At 36.4% G+C, this 23,420-nt stretch overlaps 1 protein-coding gene across 2 annotated transcripts in view; it reads left to right on the forward strand.

Moving 5' to 3' along the window:
- The window catches only part of LOC124354407 (coiled-coil domain-containing protein 96-like), a 50,543-nt gene extending 38,283 nt beyond the window's left edge, over positions 1 to 12,260 (forward strand). For both annotated transcript variants that reach the window (XM_046804835.1, XM_046804836.1), the window contains exons 8-11: positions 620 to 759; positions 2,160 to 2,362; positions 3,582 to 3,726; positions 11,635 to 12,260. In XM_046804835.1, the coding sequence (XP_046660791.1) occupies positions 620 to 759; positions 2,160 to 2,362; positions 3,582 to 3,726; positions 11,635 to 11,913 (767 nt within the window). In that variant the 3' untranslated portion in view covers positions 11,914 to 12,260. The remainder of the gene's footprint in view (positions 1 to 619; positions 760 to 2,159; positions 2,363 to 3,581; positions 3,727 to 11,634) is intronic.
- Positions 12,261 to 23,420: the final 11,160 nt, after the last annotated feature.

Genomic DNA, 23,420 nt, shown 5'->3' on the forward strand with positions numbered 1-23,420 from the left:
CGGACAGTGGGTCTAATCACAGGGCATGGATATCTCATGTAACATCTTCACAGAATATGTTTATAAATATATAGTACATGTTTGTAAGCTGTAAAATGAATGAGACAAAACAATCTTATTGTTTCTTTTTAACCAGGATCATTTAAATGCAATATTAATACTTGTTTTAAAATTTATTTAATATGAGTGACACCACTATTTTAATATGTACAAGGCAACGGATATTGATGATCAATGTGTCTTTTGCCCTATATGAAAATTTTTAATTTTAGATCAAGCACATAAACTAATTTATCAGCCAAGCCTGAAGTAATGTAACAAAAGGTTCTAGGCCGGAGCTTCAGATCTTCCACAGAATAATAATTAGGATGGTCATAAATTGCTCAGTAACCTAACATTAATAATTTTTGAAATGTTATTAAAAATTATGCAAATTTAAAAATACTAAAGTCCAATAATATTCTATTTGAAAAACAATAAAGTCATTAATTTACACGTTCTTCTCTTGTGGGTGGGTGAGGTGGAGGCTCGTGCCAGGAAGCTGCTCTAAATCTGCCGATATGAGAGGCAATATCTCCCTTTTACCATTTTTTAAACTACGATTTTCGTTGATGTGTAGAGTGGGAGAGGCAGAGGTCTGTAAACGGAGACTTGGATGCCAAAGTGAAGAGTGGATGGGAAGAGTTGGTCAACCACAAGAAGGAGATAGCTGCCAGGTTGATAGATGCTAGAACTGGTCGAACTGTGCAGCAAGATAAGGTAGTGTGTTTCTATTATTGTTTCTTTGTACATACTTGTGCAAGTCATTATTAAAAAACAGTACCTATCTAATGTTTTTTGTTTTCATTTCAGAACAATAATCTTAGATCTAATTAGAAGCTTTTTGCCAAATTATGTGAGTACTACTTGATTGTAGATCTAATGAAATGTGATAGATTAGTGTAAAACGTAAGATATCTAGTAATTACAACCTTTTTTATTTGTAACAATGTATGTGGGTATTTGACGTTTTTTTTTTTACTGTCTAGATTTAGATTAAAATTTTTCACTGACATTTTAAGTCTAAAATGTTTGAGTTAACATTGTTCAGTGATCCAGGGTCATTTGATTCTGAATAGTTGTGGTTACACTTCCTCTGCAGTTTCTTTTAAACCACTTTGATATATACTATGTCTTACAAGTACTGTATATACAATTTTGTGTGGTCTATTATATTTCTGTTTAAAAAGAGGTTAGGACTTCAATATCACTTAAGCAATAAATCCACACTTGGGAATTCTCAACTCCCTCTCTCTGTTCTAAAATCAGTTGATCATTGAGCATTCCCCATTGTATATTGTAGACCTTGATGGACCTACCATTGACACACATTGACACAGGAGAGCCAGTGCAAAGATAATGTTGATTTAAAAATAGCACAGATGTAGTTGAAGTCCTACATTGTCACTAACTAAGAGGAGAGAAATACGTACTAAAGGAATCAACTTCAAACCCACTATTGTGTGTTGGGGATCCTGAGGTTCTAACGTTAAAACTAAGGGGACAATAAAGGCAGAATTCTGAATGCCAAATAGCACAAATAAAATTGAAGGACTAGTTTGTGTCACAAAGCAAAATGAGAGGAAGATAAACACATGTACTCGCACACAGGCTTCTACCTCAGTATTGTGTGTTACAGACCATGGAGGACCTACTATTCAGATAGGAGGCTGACTGCAAACTAGCACAAATCAAGTAAAGAGGCTAAATTCAAGAATCATGAATTTTTGGAGATTCATTAGGATTAGGATGTCATTAACATCTTATCAGGGTTTATTAACTACCTAAACCAAGTAATAAAATGTTTGTTTTATATATATATATATATATAGTACATATATATACAAATCAGAGGGGACCATGGAAGTGTTGATATCTAGTAGAGAACGTCAGAACTACCTGTGTGACACATGGTTGTCATAGAAATACTTCTTGTGCAATATTTTGACAGAGAACAGAACATAACAGGAAAATGTGCAATATTACATACGTAGTACACCTTTACGCAATCACTTTGAACGTAATATTACATCATAAACTGTAAAGGGGTCAGTGAAAGAAGAGGAAGATGTACATATGTACTCGTACATGAGCTTCTAACTCAGTACTGTGTGTTGCAGACCCTGGAGGACCTGCTATTAAGACAGGAGAACCAGTGGAGACAGATTGCTGAGTGCAAACTAGCACAGATCAAGTTGAAGCGTAAAATTGATGCTAAGAAAGAGGAAAGGAAGATGGACCACATGGGGATGGACTTCAACTTGATGGATTATGAAAAGCTGTCCAGTCTCAAAGAGTATTACACTGATAAAATAACTGAGAGGTAAGAGAGCTTTTACTGCAAGACAGAGGCTTATATGAGTTAGATGTAGAGACTTTTTAACTTCAGATGGTTAGTGTATATGGATGATTGTTTTACATTAATAAGATGTTTAATAGAATTGCTAGGCAATTGCAAAATACCTAGAGTGTGCACCCAGAACCTCATTTTTAGTTCTCATTTGTGGATTGCAATTGTATACTTACATAACCACTATTTTATAATAGTATTTGTTAACATTCAAAACCCTAAATTAGAATGTAAACAACAATTAAACACGAAAATTTAATAATGAATCAATTGACTGTTTTTCTAGAACATTTAAGTAAATTAAACAATAAAATTTGATAGCCCAATAGACTTGCTTCCTGTTGTATCTAAAATATTTGGAAAGGTGTTTCTTTCTATAATTTTAAACTATCTAGTCACAAGGTTCTTAGTGTACGGCTGTTAGTTTTTGTAAAATACCATTAACAATAGCTGCTGTGTTTTCTATTAAAGACTTTGTTCTTAAGCTTTTAAATGATAAAGACTGTGCAGCTTCAGTTCTATGTGACTTATCCAAAGCATATGATTGGATTATGGCTCTGCTTCATGAGATTCAAGCTGAATCATCATCATGAAGTGATTGATGAGTTAAGTATGATTAAGTGTATGGAAAATTAGTGAAGTAAAAAATTGCTTAATTTTTTATAAGACTTGATGAGATTTTTTTCTAAATTTGGGTTAATGTCTAATTTGTGTTTATAATAATTACTGGTCAACCATGGCATATTATAAAAGATGTTCATGTCAGAAATTGTTTGTGAAAATTGGGCACCTGTGCCCTGCCACATGGTGGAAGTAACGAATGCCCATACATTTTTAACAGTATTTTTGCATTACTGTCTATGCTGCTTATATAGTGTAGGCTAAACTCATGCTCAATATGAGTAAACTTTTATTTTGTTACGTATTTTTTCAAAGTCAAGAATTTAATCCTAAAAATTATAAATTTTCCTAAAAAAATTATTATATTTTAAAAAAACCTATTTTTACCTCTTGTAAAAAGAGGTTCCTAACAAATTTGATAAAGTTTTACTGTACTAAATAAATTATTAACTTTGTTTTATGATTAGACTTAACACTTATATATTCTGATTGTGTGGAAATCATGATATGCAATGTTTGAGCTATATTGGCAGTATTTATAGAAGTTTTAAGTCTTTCCTTTTTTCTAAAGGAACATTGAGATCACAGAAGTGAACCAGAAGATGGCAGTCATGGATGATAAGCTGAACAATGTGAGAGAACAGCTGAAACACAAAGAGGCGGAGATGGAACGGGAACAGATGAGGCTGGAGAGGATCTCATGTGAACTGAATAAGGTATCAAAAACATGAGTGTTTGGAAACACTTGGATTTGATTCCTTGATGACTTTTTGAGTTCATTAAACCTTTAAAGAATCAAGAAGTATCCAGAATGTCAAGTTACTTACAAAATAACTAGAATATTTTGAGTAGTTGGAAATTTGTAAACATAACACCTTAACAATAACAATAGCAATCCTTTCAACAGCATTTAATTTAAAACAAAGTATCTGGGACATTTATAAATAATCCTGTTTTTATGTCTTTTATTTCCAACAGCAGTTGGTTGGAGTTGATGGTGGGTAAGATTGTTTTTATTTGTATTATGAATTTCATTATAAATCATTATAAGACAGTAAAATGCATCATTAGATGGGGGCAAAAATGGACTATAGTCAATAGTCAATAGTCAATAGTCAATAGTCAATAGTCAAAAATTCTTTATTTACATCAGCATAAAGAAGTGTAATGGCGTCAAAATTTACAATGAATTAAAATCCAGGTCTCTTGCTTTACAATGTACTGTTTACAGAGTCAAAAAATTCTGTCATGGTGTAAAAGGGTCTTTCCATGAGCCAGTCTTGAAGGCTTTTCTTCATCTCATTCCCTCCAAGATTTTTCAGGTTGAGAGGTAGGGTGTTGAAGATTTTTCTTCCCATGTAGGATGGTTTCCTGCTGTACTGTGTATTATGGTGTCCAGGAAGGAGGTAGTCAGTTGCTCTCCGGGTGTTGTGGGAGTGAGTATCCTTAGCTCTTGGTAACTCCATTTCAACTGTCTGGACAACTACAGAGTAGATGCACAGTGCTATGACAGTCATGAGTTTTAAAGTCCTAAAAGCTTCTCTGCAGCTTTCAAGTGGTCCCAGATCTGCCAGTGTCCTTATTGCCTTTTTTTGGAGGAGTAAGATCTTGCTAAGATTATGGGCAGATGTTCCTCCCCATACTGATATACCATACCTTATATGGGATTCAAAAACAGCATGGTAAGTTGTCTTTGCCGCTTGCAGTCCTCCTATCCACTTAATTCTTCTTACTGCGTAGATTCCAGATCCAAGCTTTTTGGTCAAACTGTTAATATGATCAGTCCAGGTAAGATCACCATCAATCACTATGCCTAATAGTTTTGATTGTTTTTGTATTGTGATGTTTTGGACGTTAGGCACTTGATCTTGTCTTCTGCTAAAATTAATTTGGGTGGTCTTTGTTGGGTTAATTGCCAGGTCATTTTTCAGGCAGTACTGCAGAGTTTTGTTTGTTGATATGACAATGTCTGCATGCAGGCCCAGTGTGGAGTAATTTTTTATAAGAAGGGTTGTATCATCTGCATACATAATAGTTTTTTACATTGTCAGTGTTGATATAATGTGAAAAATCATTAGTAAAAAGTACAAACAAAAATGGACCCAATACTGAGCCCTGTGGGACTCCTCTATTCACTGGAGCTGTTTTGGATCTGTAAGTACAGCTTTGTCCATTTGCAGTTTTCTTTACTTCAACAATATGCTTGCGTCCCTCGAGATAGCTAGCCACCCAGTCATTTGATCTGCCTTGAATTCCTAGTGCGGACAGTTTCTTAAGAATCAGCTCATGCCCCAAGCAGTCAAAAGCCTTACTGTAGTCTAATAGGACTGCTGATACATAATTATTGTCTTCAAGTTGGTCGATGACGTATTCAGTAAGGCTTGTGATGGCACTGATTGTAGATTTTCCTCTGAGGAAGCCGTGCTGACTTTTTGTTATTAGGTCATAGTGTTCAAGGTGGACCAGCATTCTTGAAAGTGCAATCTTCTCTATGATCTTTGAAAAGGTGGAGATCAGTGAAATTGGGCGATAGTTTTCTGCTTTGGTTGTGGAGCCTTTTTTGTGTTTAGGGTAAATTTTGGAGAGTTTCAAACCAGATGGAAATTGGCCAAGATTAAATGATTTATTTATTATGCTTACAAGTGGGGCTGCTAAATGTGTTGCACAGTGTTTTACTACTTTCGATGGAATTTCATCAACACCACAAGAGAGTTTGAATTTCAGTGACTGAATAACTCTTAGTACTTCACTGGATTCAGTAGGAGTTAGATTTAGTGGTTCACCTTGATATAAGGTGAAGGCATTTCCAGTTAGGGGGAGTATGTTATTGTTTTGAATCTCGTTACAGGATTTTTCAAGTGTTGTGTCTGCAATCTGTGAGAAGTAGAGGTTTAGATGTTCGGCTATAAGATATGGATTGTTTTCTATCTTGCCATCTATTTCTAAACTCGATAAAGAACTGCATGATAGTTTGTTTTGTTTTTCTGAATTGATAATCTCCCAAAGAGCTTTGGACTTGTTGTTTGATTGAGCTATATGTTCAGCGGCACTGTTGCGTTTAAGGGTTCTAAGTTTAATGTCATACGCTTTCTTTTTTGAAATCATTGTTATCCTGTCGCTTTCATTCCCCGTCATTTCATACTTATAGTGTGCTCTAAGGAAGTCATCTTTCATCATCATAACTTCTTCATCATAGTAGATCTTAAGCTTAGATTTACGTTTTGTTCTAGTTCTTTTCTTTGGGCAAGCATGATCCAGTGTTCTAGCCATTATGGTTTGAAATGATTTGAAGGCTTCTTCTGCATCAAGGGCATTGTGAACGGAATCCCAGTTTTCTAATGCAAGTGTAGCTTTCAAGTTTTCAAGGTTTCTCCTACTGTAGATTCTTTTGAATGAGCTTCTATTTTCATGAGTACGTTTTAATCCTAGATGGAAGCTACATGATTGTCCTAAATGGTCAGATATTCCTGTTTCAGTAATTGAAAAGCTTACTTTATCCTCTGATAGGTTTGTACATATACAGTCAATGGATGATCTTGAGTTGTGAGTTATTCGAGTTGCCGGCAGTGGAAGACGTCGGATTCCGTAAGTCAGTAAATCCTCTTCAAACAGTGTGTTGTCAGTATTTTCAGTAAGTCTGTCAAAGTTAACATCACCCATTAAGACTAGGGATTTATTTTCAGCTTGAATGGATGAAAGAACAGAAGAGATGGTGTTCATTGCCAATCTTGCTTGCCCTCCTGGTGGTCGGTAGATTCCAAGCACATATATTGTGTGTGATTTAATAATAAATTTTGCTAATGCAGCTTCACATACAAGTTCTAGACAGTGCTCTGATATGTTAATCTCTTCTGCCTCAATGTTTGCTGTATCTTTGATGTAAATGGCCACTCCACCTAATTTGTGATCTTCCCGACAAAACTTTGTAACCAATGAATAACCATCAAATTTTGTTAGTAACAGGTTGTTAGTATTTAATCCATGTTCAGTTATTATTAAAATGGTTGGGTTATCAGTATTTAAAAATGTGGTTAAGCCTATCTACTTTCTTAGATAGTCCTCTTACATTTTGATGGTAAATTATGAAGTCGTTTTGTACTGTTTTTTAGTAGGTTGGAGTTCAGAAAAATTCGGGGATTGTGCCTGGTCTGATTTATTTTCTTCTTGGTGTGAGTGTTGTCTAAAAAAAGAGAGGGATGTTTGGTTTGATGGCTGTAGATATTTCTAACGAAAAACTGTTCATAAGTTTCATTTTCTCCTAGCTTTTGGGATGTCACTGGTGGGCACCTCTTCACTTTTAAATAAGAACCAGTAATGGGGCTAGTTTTCTCTGGCAGTGTTTCAATCAGTTTTTCTGTCGGGGTTTGGCTGATTCCCCCAGTTAATCCAATTGCCTGAGAAGTTGTCGGATGGCTGGAATCCTCTGTCAGTGTCGGATGGCTGGATTCCTCTGTCAGTGTCGGATGGCTGGATTCTTCTGTCAGCGTTGTTGTAGACAGTTTTTCTTTCGGGGTTTCACTGATTCCCCCAGTCAATCCAGTTGTCAAGTGGTAGAGATCCTCTGTCAATGGTCTTGGTTTACTTTTTGCTACCTGTTGGGAAACATTAAACAAATTTTCTTTTTTACCAAAATGTTTAGGTTTTTTAATGCTAGTATAAGATTGGCTCTTTGGTTTTTGCTTGTCTTTATTTGTTTTACTGCAGACAGGGCAAGGGACCATTTTAATCTTATGCTGTTCCGGGTTGGGATTGTTTTTGAGCTTATCAGCTAGTTCCCTTACTGTGTGCTCCATTTCTTCTTGCCTCTTTCTTAGCTGTGCTACTTCCAAGAGGAGTGGTGTGGTCAAAGTAGTAGTAAGATATCCATCGAATGTTTGAGTTTCCGAAGTGTTATAGCATTTTGGTGTTGGGGTCTCATTAGCTATTTCTTGTAGATGATGTTTTTCATCGTTCAGTTTTAAAAGGGATTTCTCCAAAATGCTTATCTTTTCTGAGTACTGTAAAATAAGGTGGCCTTGAGTTTGATCGTGTTCTTCGAAGATGTTTTGTAGTTCTACTTGTTGCAGTTTACTTTTTTCCAGTTGTAGAAGAGTGTCCTGCAGTTTTACCTGGAGAGCCTCGATTTTATTGATATATTTTTCCTCATTAGCTAGCAGATCTTCCAATTTAGCTTCCATACTAGCCAGGTTTGCTTTTAGGATAGAGTTTTGGGATTGTATGTTCTGGTAGTCTTGCTTAAGTTGGTAATTTTCCAGCAACAGAGCATTTCCAGCCTCTGCAGCTAAAGTCAATGACGTTTCCAGGTCACGTTCTTGCGTTTCGTGTTCTTTTAATTTTGATTTCACCTCCTCAAGCTCTGGTATCTGACTGGTTTTCTTTGGTGAAGGAGCATCTTCCTCTACAGAGGGGTTATCAAGAGTCTTAACTGTTGTGCATTTAGTACAAGTCCATAATTTAACAAATGACTTGGTCATTTTTGTAAGTTTTCTCTCAGGTATATTGACACATGCAGCATGGTACCACAGTAGGCAGTGGCCAGTGCACTTTATACCAGCGTATTTGACTCCAATACCACACTCACCGCAGGGAAAGTTTGTTGGTGCCATTATATAAAAAGGATAGTCCAGTTTATATTAGGGGGAAAAGAAGTTATTACTACTATAAATTAATAAATGGTAAATTATAGCCAAGATTTTATAAGATGGACTTATAAATGGACTGTATATTTTATAAGATTTTACATACTATGGATAGATTACCAACAAATTTCAAGTAAAAAAAGAGATTGTTGTTATATTTATGCAATGAACTGAGCAACTCTTGGTTTACGTATAGTTCCAGGATATACATATTATATAGTTCCAAATAAAGGCTAATATGTACTTTTGATTTCATTCATCTGTTTTGAACACAACATGAAAATCAAGCAGACAATATGTGATCATAGCCACGTTATAACGGGAACAGCTGGTGGCAGTGGCGTAGCAAGGGGGGGGTCCAGGGGGTCCGGACCCCCCCCCCCGAAATTTTAAGACATAAAATAATGAAGCATGGAGCAGGAGAAAAAAGGAGAGTTATCATTACTCTTGTCTACAAACATTAAATTGATTGATTTAATTGATGAAAGTGACCATTGTTAAAAATATAATTGTCCTTTCGTTTAAATCATAAAGTATCAAACGATACTTTTGGACTCGGCTTTTCGGATAGTGTAGTGTAATCACGGCATATTGTTTTGTTTCTCGATAATTATGTATGTATTAGTCGGCGTTGAATTAATACCTAAAATCAACGTCCTAACATAATTCTAAGTACCACTTTTACCTCAACCACTCAACCAGTGAAATCCAAAATCATCAAAACTTGAATCTGTAGAGAGCTTTTATTCGGTATTTACCGACCGGAAGTGATTTTTTTCTCGATAATTATATAGGTACAGTGTACAGTTTAATGGTAACAAAAAATCGTCGTTCTAACTCAACCGAAAACACCACGTTTTACCTCAATCACTGAAGTCCAAATTAGCTGAAGTTCTAATCATTAGAGTTTTTCATGTGTATTTTATTTCCGACCAAAAGTGATTTTTTAAATTTTTTTCCGATAATTATGTACTCGTCTACAGTGTAATGATTGTCATTATAACTCATTAATAAATACCTCTATCAGTGAAATCCAAAGCAGCCGAACTTCTAATCAGTAGAGTTTTTCCGGTGCATTTTCCGACACTTAATTTTGATCTGTACCCGAGCAACGCTTGAGAATTGCCCACCTTTTTTAAAGGGTTTTCGGCCGTCAGTGGCCCAATGTCCCCGAAGGGGTATTTCATTTTCTCCACAGAATATAGTTGTGTCAACTATACACTTGAGTGAAGCTCTGTTTTGTTCTTCTTCTTTCTTATCCAGTGAATGCAACATCACATTGGTGCCTTCTACTCGGCCAGAATCGAACTTCGTAAAGTTTCTGTAGCTATACAAGAACATTTGTGGTACTAGAGTTGCTGTGAGAGTTGAATTTGCCTATTACATCTTTCCACTTTCTATAAGGCATAGTTACTAAAGCTCCATATTTTTACCTTTTACCAGTGAACTCATTGGCAAATAAACACACAAAACGTCCCCCGGATCCCGGTTTCGGACCCCCCCCCCGGAACGAAATTTCTGGCTACGCTACTGGCTGGTGTTTAGCAACAATATGGTAAAATTGCCTCAAATGTCATCAGACTATTTTTGTGCAGGTTTCACTAATAATAGACATTGCTAAGTATGAACTTTAAAAGATTCAGATTTTTACTGTCATTAGGCAACAGTGGTTCAATATACATGGGTAAAACTTTTATAATTATAGTCAATTATTATATCGTAAAAACTATTCAGACAAATATGTCTTACAACTGTGAAAGGCCATCTCTTAATTTTGTAATGCTAAAATCAGATCTTTTTTATTCCCTTGTAACGGACTTGTAATAGTAACACAACCCTATAAAAAATTACAAAACGCTGCCACCAATATCCTCCACTTTATATTATTCTAAAAATTGTCATTAATAAAGACAATTTCTAACTCCAAAGTAAAACATAATTTCATATAAAACTAGCATTCCACAATTGTAAAATCTTGTTTTTTAACTGCTTGTAAATTCTTCTCTGGATGTGTATTTTTATAATTAAAACAGTTCTACTATGTTTTACTAAGTTTTTGAGAAAACTAAATGCGACCGTAATGTAACAAGACAATCACTACACCATCACTTTACATGGCGCTCACTGTACTGTTACACCTGATTGTAATACACATGTATAACTGACAGATGATTTGGCTTTGTATCACCAGACATATAGCACCACACTTGCTGCCTACTACCATGGTGGATCTTTGAGTCATTCTTATTTACCATATTGCATATCTGAATTTTTGATAAAGACAATTGTACCCACACATTTTTATCTTTAATGTGATATTTAAGCCTTCAAAAAGACATACTCAGTCAAAAACCTTGACACAGACAGATTTAAACAAACTGCTTTATCATTTAAGGAGGCATTTATATGGAGGATTCAGACTTGTTCTGTTTGTTTTTTTATTGGGACGGGACAGGTGAATTTTGTGAATGAATTCAAGCAATTATTTGTTTTGTCAAAACCACCACCCTCCACTGTAATGGAGCGTAACACTGCCTAAAACCCCTCCCCCCTGGGGCACTATGTAATTTAGGTTTTATCAATGTATACACCTATATATATATATAGTTATGCCTAAGGTTCAGATTTATCATCAAACTCAGCTATAGGACTCTTGTTGACTTCTTGTGGTTACAATCAGTTATGGGGCTATTGAATAATGAAACTAAGGAATAAATAACCTTCCTAGTAGAAAAACTACATCATGTTATTCATCATATATTCTTCATTCATATTTAGCTTAGAATATGTACTTAGGTACATGAGTGTCTCAAATGGGTGATTTGCTAATTTTTTACTTACACAGTTATATCTTGTGAAATTTGTTGTAACACTATATTGTACTACCAATATTAACAAAGTGCTCTTATCGTATAAACCACAAATGCTATATATTGTTACAAAAATTAACTGTGAAACTTGTGCCAAGTTCTGTTTATGTTTCAGAAACGGGCTAATTTAACCAGGGTAAAGGCGACAAAGCATGCAACAGAGAGAAACACTGCGAAGATTAAACAGCAGTCTGGGTTGCTGGCGTACCCCACGCTACTTAAAGACTATGAGGCCAAGAGTCAGGAAATACGGGAGCTGACTTTGCAGACAGAGCAGCTCAGGCATAACTTCAGGGAAGGAGTCATCCGGATACGTAAACTTCGGGAAATCATCAAGAAGAGAACCAAAGGAAATTTCTCCTTAGCATCTTCTTCCGATTGTGGCACAAGTTAAATGGGTTTTGGAAGAGATTTGGAAATTAATAGTGTTGAAACACACCTTTAATCGATTTTTCAATTTTAACGGTGTTTGTATAACTCACAATATTTCAGTAAATATTATCCAGATATTTAGTATAATAATTGTGTTTGATATGGAAATGTATTAGCAGTATATTTTAATATATGATCAAGAAAATTAAATTGTATAGAAAAATAGGCTTAAAAAAACAAGCTTATCTGCATAAAAAAATAAATAAAAACTCATTAATCTTTCAAAACTGTGAATCTTTAGGAAAATAAAAAATTTGTATAAAGAGAATACTGATACTATGTAAATTACATGTTTATATTTAACTACAAGTGTATTTTTCTCTATAATTAATTTGTAACACTTTATGTGAAACACTCCATGTGTGTACAATATATTCAGTTTTAGGCCAAAGTACAAAACACATGAAATGTCTTTCTTGATCTTAGTATATGTGGCATAAAGATTATTCATAAAGTATTAGAAGTATTATTCTCCAGGAGGATTCACTTCCGGCTGGTTTATACCTTCCAGTTGAACCTACACTGGGTACAGCAAAAACTGATGTCACTTAAATCTGCACAACCCTATGAATGTCCAGGAGCAGCATATCATTAACCGCTAATGTTGAGATGTAGTGTGCAAGAGTAGATTAACAGGTGTAGTCCACTGCGGTGGATGACTGTTGTAGTTGGCGGGATCCCTAATGTTAGAGGCAGTTACTAGCCTAAACGGTAGGTTGTTTACACTTCTAAACTTGACTCAACAAACCATTCTGAAAAATAACAAATAATAGAGCATCTTTTACTCTATGAAGTGTTATGACAATGACCTGACTTACTAAGAAAACTAAAATTTTAATCAAAAAGTTCTTTGTCACCACAACCTATATTAAGAAAATAAGGACACAACTACAAATGGTTCTTTGACGCAACAACCCTATAATGCATGAAATTCAAATAAGAAATGCTAGAGCGTTTACTCAATTGATTGTAGTCTCAATGCCCCTCCGTCCCGAACAAACACTTTAAAATGAAACAGGGTATATCAGTCAACTTCTTCTACCCCGGCAGGCATGGAGGCGCTGCAGCTATACCAAGTGTTTTTCTATAACATTTTGTTTTTGTGACACATGTATATTATTGAACTAGATATAAAGTCCAGTAATAATAATTGTATTCATACAATATAACAAATATATTTTCTGTGTATGTTATTTATGATACATGTATATTGTAGAACTAGGTACTAGATGTAAAGTCTAGTAAAAATTGTATTAATACAATGTAAGAAATTTGTTTTAAGATATCAAATTGGAGTTATGATTCTTATTTCTAGTTTTTATAAGAAAATATATATTTCAATGTATCACATATATATTCAAAATATATTTCAATCAATCATTAACATGAATTGGAATATCATTACGATTCATACTTGCGTACATTCCATGCATTTAACTTAATTAATTTCAATGAGCTGCCATTTTGTACTAGGTTGAGATAGAAAAGCTCTAGTTTCCACTGTTCTTCTTCTTTTATCAAGACCTTTCACTTAATGGGCCTTTACATTTAAAATGTTGAGCCAATCCCCAAGATCCCATTTTGAGGAAATGGGCAAAGTTGTAAAAGTGACTAAAAAGTTCACTTCTATTTCCTAGAAAGGTGCCTTGAGTTTCATTCCTTCATCTTTATCCGCCAAATACTAAACAGAGTGCATCCATACTTTTAAATCACACTGTATAAAAATTAATTGACATTTGTTAGTCTCACTAAAATTTGAGAACGGCGGATCGATTTGCCAAATTTTGGTTTTCAAACACTTGTTCATATTTAAATTTCAGAAAATATTGAATAGTTATACAATGCTTGATCATTAGTGTTATGCAGATTGTAAAGATAAAATTGCAATCTAATTTTTTATTGCACCATTGATGAATAAACCATATAATGCATTGAAAACAAGATTTAAACGGTGTTTTTAAAAACCCACCTTGTTAAACAAATCTGTAAATATTTTGCATAGAATACTATCAAAATTGATTATCTCCCATAAAAATATTACTGTAGTTAAAAGAAAACTACCATTAAGATACCATTGTCGAGACAATACACACCAAATGATAAGTAAACGTTCCCACCAGTCAGTAGCTAATCCCATTGTATAATATTTGTCATGTCAACTGTACCATATAATCGATTTGTTAAATCCAATTCTAAGTAGCGAAAATATATTCATATTGAATTAACATAAAAAGGTAATTTTCTTAGCATTACATAATTTTGGGAGTAAAATTTAATCTATGATCAAATGTAAATTAAATGGAACTTAAATGTTTGCACTATAACTACAGAATTAACAGTGAGTTAGTCTCAGCCAAGAACTTGGGTAGGTGTTTCCTCCCTCGAAATGGTGTCGTTAGAGACAATAGTTTTATGGCAACTGGACTTGAGATTACATGTACCCTCTAAATGGGTGGAATGAAATTACATGGGAAGGGCTTATAAAAAAATTGGCAGAAACTCTGTAAGAGGCACTGAGTAAATATATAAACCTACATATTATTGTTTCTTAATATTGAATGAAACCTATCATATACAGGGTGTTTCGCGAGAGGTTGGCACAACTTCAGGGTATGATAATAGACACAAAAACAAGCAAAAAACTTACAAAAAAGTATTAAAATATGTCATATCTCGCTTCATGTATTGTCTGCTAGTCCAAATGTGTATTCTGTAAAAAAGTTCTTATCCCAGAACGTGTTGGAGCTAATGACATGAACCTTCATTAAAGGAACAATAAAAAAATGTAATACTTAATATTACTTTCAATTCAAATGGTGAAACATAAAAGTTTTCAAACTTTAATATCCAAAAACTTTTAACTCTACATAAAAGTTGTAAAAATAAGCATTTGTTGCACATTTATCCATAAAACAAACAATACCACATTTGTAATAGGTTAAAAAAAGGCAGAATAAAATAATTACATAAATTTAGTTGGTTAGTGTTAATATTTTCTTACATGTGGAAAGTATATTCTTACATACAAGTCCTATTTTTGTAATTTATTGGTCTTTGCATAATTAACAATTGTTTTCTAATTGAAAGAGAATCAGTTATGATTATAACCATTATTAAAGAAAGGCTTGTTGAACTAAACCATGAAATAGAAGAAGATATTTTGCAAATTTTTGAGGGAAGTTTAGGGAAAATTGTATGGACAATTTCGAATGGAGAACATGTAAACCAAACTACAGCATAGTTTACAGTTCACTCCAATGGTATATATCCATTTCACCTGACTAAAGTCCAAAAGTTACTCTAACAAGACTACCCTCCAAGGGTTGAATATTACAAGTCATATTCAGAATCTAAATCACTATAAGAAAGCGTTATTTATATTTTCCAGAGATGATATAATAAAATCTTATAACATGTTTACTTGGGATCTAGAAAATCCTCACAAACCGGTGATTAGGTTTCACCGGCAGCAGATAGGTTTAAATATGTGGTGTGGTATACTTGAAGATCATTTTCTGGGGCACATGTTCTTCCACCCCGTATCAATGGAAAAATTGACCTAGACATTTTAAAACAACTTTGCCAGATTTATCGGATGACATTCTACTTGCTACAAGAGAATACATGTAGGTTATTCATGATGGTGGGCTGGTTCAGTAATATTGTGACTGATTACCTGAATGCCATCACGCTCTTTGAAATAGATTGGGCGTGGAGAAACTAAATTGACCAGCTAGACCACCGGACTTATTTTTACCTGGATTATTTTTTATGAATCATGTCAGTCTACAGAAATAACAATTATAAAAATTGTTTCTTTGTTTTAAGTTTATTTTTGACGATGGAAGGATTGTGAAGGAAACAGGATTTTTCCGGACATTTGCCATTATTCAGTGAAACAAGAAATTTTGTTTCCTTCTGCCGTGACGATTACCATTTACTATTGGCCTCTGGCCAGTCGTAGGTGGTTGGTAGACGAATGCAGACGTATTGTGACCTGTATTCTGTAGTTCAGTTTTAACGATTAGTGTTGTGTATAGTTTTTTATTGAGTGCATGTTTTAAGGGCCCCATACACCTGCGAGTCTGGCTCGCGAGCCTGGCTCGACTCGCCTAGAAATGGACCAAATCCGTCAGTGTATGGACAATAAAGAGCCGAGCCGAGCCGGATTCGCCACTGCTTGCCGTGCGGCTCGGCTCGAGTATCAGTTCGCCAGTGTATGGCGCATTACGGATCGGACTCGTGCCCCCACCATCGAAAAATCTGTTCATTCCGTTTTCACTACTGTAGGCCAAACGTTACGCACCACTCGTTCCACCAAGAGTAAGGTGTTTTGCTTGTTTTGAGTTAACATGGCTGACTCCAAGTTATTTATGAGCCCTGATTTTTTTACAACATTTATTGAAGAGTATCAACATTTGCCGATAGCATTTATTACGTAGACCGGTAGCCAGAAAACGGAGAGTGTTATGCCTTGTCCAATAACATGTTAAAACTTTCAGCTGACATCCTTAAATAGTTCTGATAGTCTTGGCGACTATCATTCCTAACAAAATTCAATAAATTCATGTGACTAAATCTCTTTCTATTTATTAACCAATTCTCTGACCACATTATCGTTTTCTTCCGTTTCTTCTTACATAGCTCATACAAAACACCTAGCTCATCTAACACTATGACCGCAGCTGCAATCTTCTTCGAAAAACTCATGTTTGCAACTGGGCGAACAAGATTCGTAGGTGTATGGTGAATAATCTGCGAGTCCGGCTCGCGAGCCAGACTCGCAGGTGTATGGGGCCCTTTAGAGTTAGTGAAGTTGACACACAACATGGTGGTTGTGGTTCCTGACTTAGGCGTGCAACAACGCTTTGGTATGATTTGTTTATTTTAACCTAGTTTATAATTATGTATTAGGTTATTTACCTGAAAAAGAGATCAGATTGCAGATCTCGAAACGTAGTGTTACTGATTTCTTGTTTTACTGAACGATGGCAAATGTTTGGAAAAATCCTGTTAAAAAATTGTATTGCAAATGTGGTTTGTAAAATGATGTTTTTAAATTAACATTACCTTAGTTAATCATAGATGTTAATTAAAAACAGAGTTAACTTTAGGAATGGACTAAAAGGATAACATATTTACTCTTACATTCGAACAGATCAATAATACCACTCAGTACATACTCGAACTATGAATGCGTTATAGTGATATGAAAGATTATTAAATTAGTTTTAAATTTTTAAATAAAACTGTTTATTTATAGATCGATTATTAATTTACTACACTTAAGGTTTTTGCTTACAATCTCTGGCTCTATACGTATATGGAAGGTGTACGTAAATACCCAGTTTGACTAAATTCAGACTGCCCTACTTCAGACCTAACTATTACGCAATAAACATACTTATCGAAATGAATTTGTATTGGGTCCGATTTAGGTTAGTCAAATATTCTTAACAACAAAGTATGTGTAGTAAAAATCATCACATGTCTATTTATTTTTTAATGAATGTAAAATTAATCTACTAAAGAAGGACCATGTATATCTTTAATCCGTAAAATATTCTAAACTTTGAAAGAATGTTACGTATTTATTAGTAAGTATTGAAAGCCTATTGTGGACATGGTTTCACTGGAAAATGTATAAATATAAATGTACATATACAGTCAGGTCACGTACACAAAATACAATTTTCTTCAGCTGGGTTAGGCCAATTGTAACGAAAGCTCTTAGAAAACGTTTTATACCCGTATAAACCTTTTTGCAACAGTAGGGTTGCAATAATAGCAGTAGTAGAATATAACATGTGTTCAATTTTTGGCTCTACTGTTCAAGATTCCCTTGTCCTGGTAAGGACAGATTTGCATGTTGATATACTATATATAAAATATTGCTAGTATGGTATAGTAGTTTCAAAACTATTTTCTTAAAGACCAACACATAAAATATTATCGTGGTAGAAAATGATGAGTATAAACTAATAATTTATCTGGTTTAAATAAATCAAACAGAATCTATAGCTCAACTAAGTAATTATATAAAGAATCTTTATTACGAGTTAATGGATGTGGTACTTAAGAATTTTCCTCAAATAACGCAATTTCACTTTGATTACACTATAAGTTTAGTAAGCTCTATTTAGTTGTATCTTCTGCTTATCATCATACTCTGTTAATATTATTATTCTACAAAAAATATGTAAGTAGTCCTTTTCGTTACTATACAATAGATATCCAATTATATATATTATCCAGTAATATAATATCCAGTAAGGGAAGGCGGGGCGGAACGGGGCACTTAATGTTAAATCTAACCTAATTCAAAAAGTTGAAGGAATAAAAAAAATCAAACGAAATATATAATTATATGTTTATTGGTTGTAACACTGGCTATTTACATGATGTATTATATAAAAAATATTAATAATAAAATATAATAACAAAATTAATACAAACTTCCCCGTTCCGCCCCATGGGTGGGGCGGAACGGTGTTGGAAATTTAGCCTGGGCCTACTGAAACTAGTCAGAGTGACAATCTTTGCAAATGAGAACTACTTCGTCATCTTCACTGTCTACATTAGCACATTAGTTATGTGCCCAGTTCTTACATCGTACACAGCTTATCCATCCCTCATTTGACTTGGAATAAAAGTACCCACAATACAAACATTGGGCATTGTTCAATATTTAATTTAATATAGATAAGCATAATCTAGCCCAGACGCATTTAGGTATAAGAGAGAGAGGGAGCGTGGTCCCAAATCAGTCGTCCGCTGTTCCAATCAGCGCCACACCCCCTGATATCTTAAAGGGTCCTGTCCTTGAAGTATTCTGGGCGCTCTTCCGCTTTGCGACTGCTGCCCGTTCGGCGAATAGCAGATACCCCTCTAACCAACCAGGGCGATAGCGTCCCCTGGAGCGAGCCGCTTCCCGGGATTCTGAGTGGAATCATCGGCCGGAGACCATGTAGCTCTACAGTTCGTGGGTCACTCTTTGTGCTCGACCCTTTCGTATTGACTTTGTTTTCAAGTGTTTTTCTTTAATGTGCATTACCATCCTCCTCCCACACTCCTTTGGAGGTAATTTCAGGGTATTAGTGGAGAAGACAGTGTCCAGTGCGGATTATTCGTCGTTCTACCGCGGCCGCCAGCGGTGACGCCCGTTCGCTACGCGCCAATTACGTCGCGCCTAAGCACTCCTGTCGTTGCTGCTTCCCCCTGTGGATCTCTACACACAGCGAGTTTTCCAAGGTACTGTTAAAACTCCATCACTTGTGTTGTATTCTCCTCTCACCTCTTGTTACCTGCCCACTTTCCCGCCATTCTGCACATTGTTTTATTTTTATTTTCATAATTGGTCCTCCGATTATTAATTTTTAACTTCTGCCCCGTACATTTTTGGTCCTCCGGGCCGGATTATTGTGAATCAGTCCTGTAGATTACAGTAATTTGTGTTGTAATTAATTAATTGTAACAGGCGTCGTTACGCCATTTTAAATCTGCCGTACCGACGCTACCGGCTTGTATGGTGGCGCTGCGAACGTGTTGTACTGGTAACATTGTTTCTTCTCTCGCGCAACTGGATCGTTGACGTCAACAACTATTACGTAATTGTCCGTAGGCAGTCTAATTTTACGACCGCCCCTCAACAGCTGATGGCCCGATCGATACTTGAATGCACGGCCTCCGCTGCAGTCAGCTGTACCGGTTTTGATACTGCATTTCTCTCGCCGTAACGGAACTCTGTTTATATCTCTGAATAGAGACTCGGACACGAGTCCACCCATACTCTCTCTCACATTAGTAATATACTAGTAATGTATTTAGTTAACAACAGGGCAATATCTGGTTTAGTTAATTGACCACTCTTTCTTTGATAGTATTAATTAACTCACAATAATTCTCCATTCCATTAATGTAACTTTGTGCTAGTGGAAATTTAATTGTTCCTTGTAATTGTTTCTAAAGCAATATATTGCTCACTATTCAATTTGCTATTGAATAACATTTCGCTTTGTTCCATTGTAATTTACTTGTTAAAAAAGCAACCAATTAATTGCCATTCTAAGTTCTCATGTCAATTTAAGATTTAACTTGAACTGATTTGCTCTCCTTTTCATTTCAACTATATCATTGTTGTTTCATGTTCTAGCGTAAATTATGTTAAGAAGTGTTAGATTAACTCTCTGATCGATAGTATTGGTGATTGTAGGTCAATTCTATGGTGTACTCTTGCCAAATTATTGAAAGCAACATTTCTTATCTCTAACCTACATATTAGCTACTTATTTCTCTACACTCCATTGTATTTTGTCAATTTTATTTTAAAAGGTTCATTCACCGTTCTCTACATTGTGTCTCTTTATCAACCTGATTAACTTAGGATATCTCTCACGGGTTACTTAATTGTTTAATAACAATTATCACTGTCTCTCTTATATTATTTTTACTAATAATTGCTCCATTTAAAATATTTTCTCGCCTTAGGGTTACATAACATTGGTACTTAGATTAGCTATTAAGGTAGCTTAGGTGGACATACCGGCACTTAATGTAATCTAATTTTGTCTTATCTCAACTTAACTTGTTCCCCCCTTTCGCTTACATTGATTTGTTTACATTACGGTATCCCTCCATTGTTTTTTAAACTATCTTTGTTAATTGTCTCATTTTATTGTTTTGTGGCACTATCGGGAAACCTTTGGTAATTCTCATTTGTAAAACTGCTTTGCCCCTTTCGATATCACAATGGCTCCCAAGGAATTCAAATACGAAACTTATCGTAAATCAACAGATCTTATCAAATCTCGTTTTGCTTCTCTTAACGAAACCGTCACGAAAATCACTACCAGCGCTCCACCTTTGACACCAGTTCAAATCAGACAATTAAACACAGTGTTCGCGGAACTAAAGAAGAAACGCGCGGACTTTGAACTTAACCTTCAACGTGTCATCGAAGGTGACAGTGAAGCAGCGGATCAAGATACTCTTTCCAAAGATCAGGATGAGGTTAACGACCTATATGTCGCTATTTCTAGCTTGATCGAGGTTCATCTTGTCACTGAACCCACAACTCCCGCGTCCTCATCACATTCTGATCATCCCGCGTTGTTCCCCACGACGGTAACTGGAGTCAAGTTGCCTAAATTAAACTTACAGACGTTTGATGGTTCTCCTATGAAATGGATTTCATTTATCAACCTGTTTGACACTACAGTACACCGCAGTGCTTCACTCTCTAACGTCGCTAAGTTCCAGTATTTACTGAGCATATTGGAAGGCGAACCTCTGAACTTAGTGAAGTCGCTCAATCTCACCCCCGCCAATTACCTCATTGCTTATCAGTTGTTGCGGGACAGATATCATAACATACGCCGCCTCACTACTCTCCATCTAAATTATATACTTGACATGCCCGCAGTCGCTAGCAACAATGCTAAACAACTTAGAGCGTTCATAACAACATTTTATGAACATTCAGAGTCCTTGAAAGCCCTGGACTGTGATATCGCCTCTGATAATCCTCTATTGTCAGCTCACTTGTTGCGCAAACTTGACAGCAAAACTGTCCAGAAATTGGAACAGTATCGTGAGTCCCAAAGAGAGCCTGGCGCCGCTCCGCATTCCCTCCCCAAGGTCACGGAGATTATAACATTTTTAAATCTGGAATGCTCCCAGATTGAAGACGCTAGCCTTCACACCCACTCTGAGACGAAAATACTGTCTACCTCTTCCAGACCGAGGGTTGAAAAGCGTGTTCAGTTCGCCTCCCCCAAGCAAATGAATTTGTTAGCTACTGACGCTAAAATTAATTCAAACTACGAAGCTCTTTGTTTTTGTTGCCGGAAATCTGGGCACAAAATTTACCAATGTCCTCTGTTTAAGGACAAGTCTCCTAATGAGCGGTACAACCTCGTTAAAGGTAACCAGCGGTGCATTTCATGCTTGGGAAATCATCCGATTAAAGAGTGCAGATCCAAGAACACATGTTCGACTTGCCACAGGAAACACCATTCGCTTCTGCACTTTAATAACAGCGCGCCGATAGGCCTAGCTCTTCCGCCACTGCGCCTCTACCCCCCCCCCCCCGCTAGCTGTCAACACAACACTGACTTGTGCCGCGCGCTCCACCTCTCTCACTGAAACAAGCACCGTGCTGCTCTGTACAGCACTGGTCAAACTCACTGCCCACAATGGCCAGTCATATATTTTCCGCGCCTTATTGAATTCTGGCAGTATGTCCGACTTTGTTTCTGAGCGTGCTGCTCAGCTGTTAGGCTCACGTCGCCAGCCTTCTAACCTCACTGTCATTGGGTTAGCCCAAAACATGACTAACACCAGAGGGTCACTAGATCTCAATCTTGAAACATTATCGGGACACTTAATTGCCCAAAACCATTCCTTCCATGTACTGGAAAAAATCTCTCTCGAACTTCCGCGGGTAGAACTTAACCCGGAAGTACTCATGCGAACAAAATCTTTTGTTCTCGCGGACCCGACCTTTGGCAAGCCTGGTCCAATCGATGTCCTCATCGGCAACTCTCTCTTCCCTCAACTGCTTACCAATGAGCGACACTCTCTCGGGGCGAATATGCCTTCTGCTCTTGGCACTATTTTTGGATATGTGATTGTTGGAAGTGCGCCGTGTCTCTCTACCGCGCAAAGAACCTCTAATCTCGCCATCTCTCTCCTCTCGACCACAGATACTGACCTCCACTCCTCCCTTCAACGATTTTGGACACAGGAAGAACTTCCGATCTGTAGTAAAAAATCGGAAGAAGAAATCGCGTGTGATAAAACTGTTTGAGACATCGCATACACGTGACTCGGAAGGTCGCTATGTAGTCAAGCTTCCCTTTGTTGACAACCTCGCCCACACTAAATTGGGAACGTCAAGGTCAACCGCCGCTCATCGCCTGGAGTCTATGGAGAGGCGGATCCACGCCAGAAATAACTCCCCCCTGAAGGCGCTCTATATCGAGTTCATGACCGAGTACGAGGCGCTCGGACACATGAAATGTCTTCCCCATCCTGATTTATCTGCTCCGCATTATTTTCTCCCACATCATGGGGTAGTGAAAGAGTATAGTAGCACTACCAAGCTTCGTGTTGTTTTTGACGCCAGTGCCAAGACCGGCTCAGGCCTATCCCTCAACGACGTACTTCTCACCGGTCCAAAGTTACAAAATAATATTTGTGATATCCTTCTCCACTTCCGGCTGAAAAATTTTGTTTTTTCGTGCGACATCCGGCAGATGTACCGCCAAATTAAGATTCATCCAGACGACCAAAGGTTTCAGCTCATCCTTTGGCGTGAAAACCCCTCCCTTCCGCTCTCTACTTACCAGCTGACCACGGTGACGTATGGTATGAACTGTTCACCCTACCTCGCCATAAAAACTCTCCGACAATTGACACAAGATGAAGGTTCCAATTTCCCTCAGGCAGCTCACATTCTGAAACACCATA

The sequence above is a fragment of the Homalodisca vitripennis genome, chromosome 2 (assembly GCF_021130785.1).
Source record: "Homalodisca vitripennis isolate AUS2020 chromosome 2, UT_GWSS_2.1, whole genome shotgun sequence".
Taxonomy (NCBI): Eukaryota; Metazoa; Arthropoda; class Insecta; order Hemiptera; family Cicadellidae; genus Homalodisca; species Homalodisca vitripennis.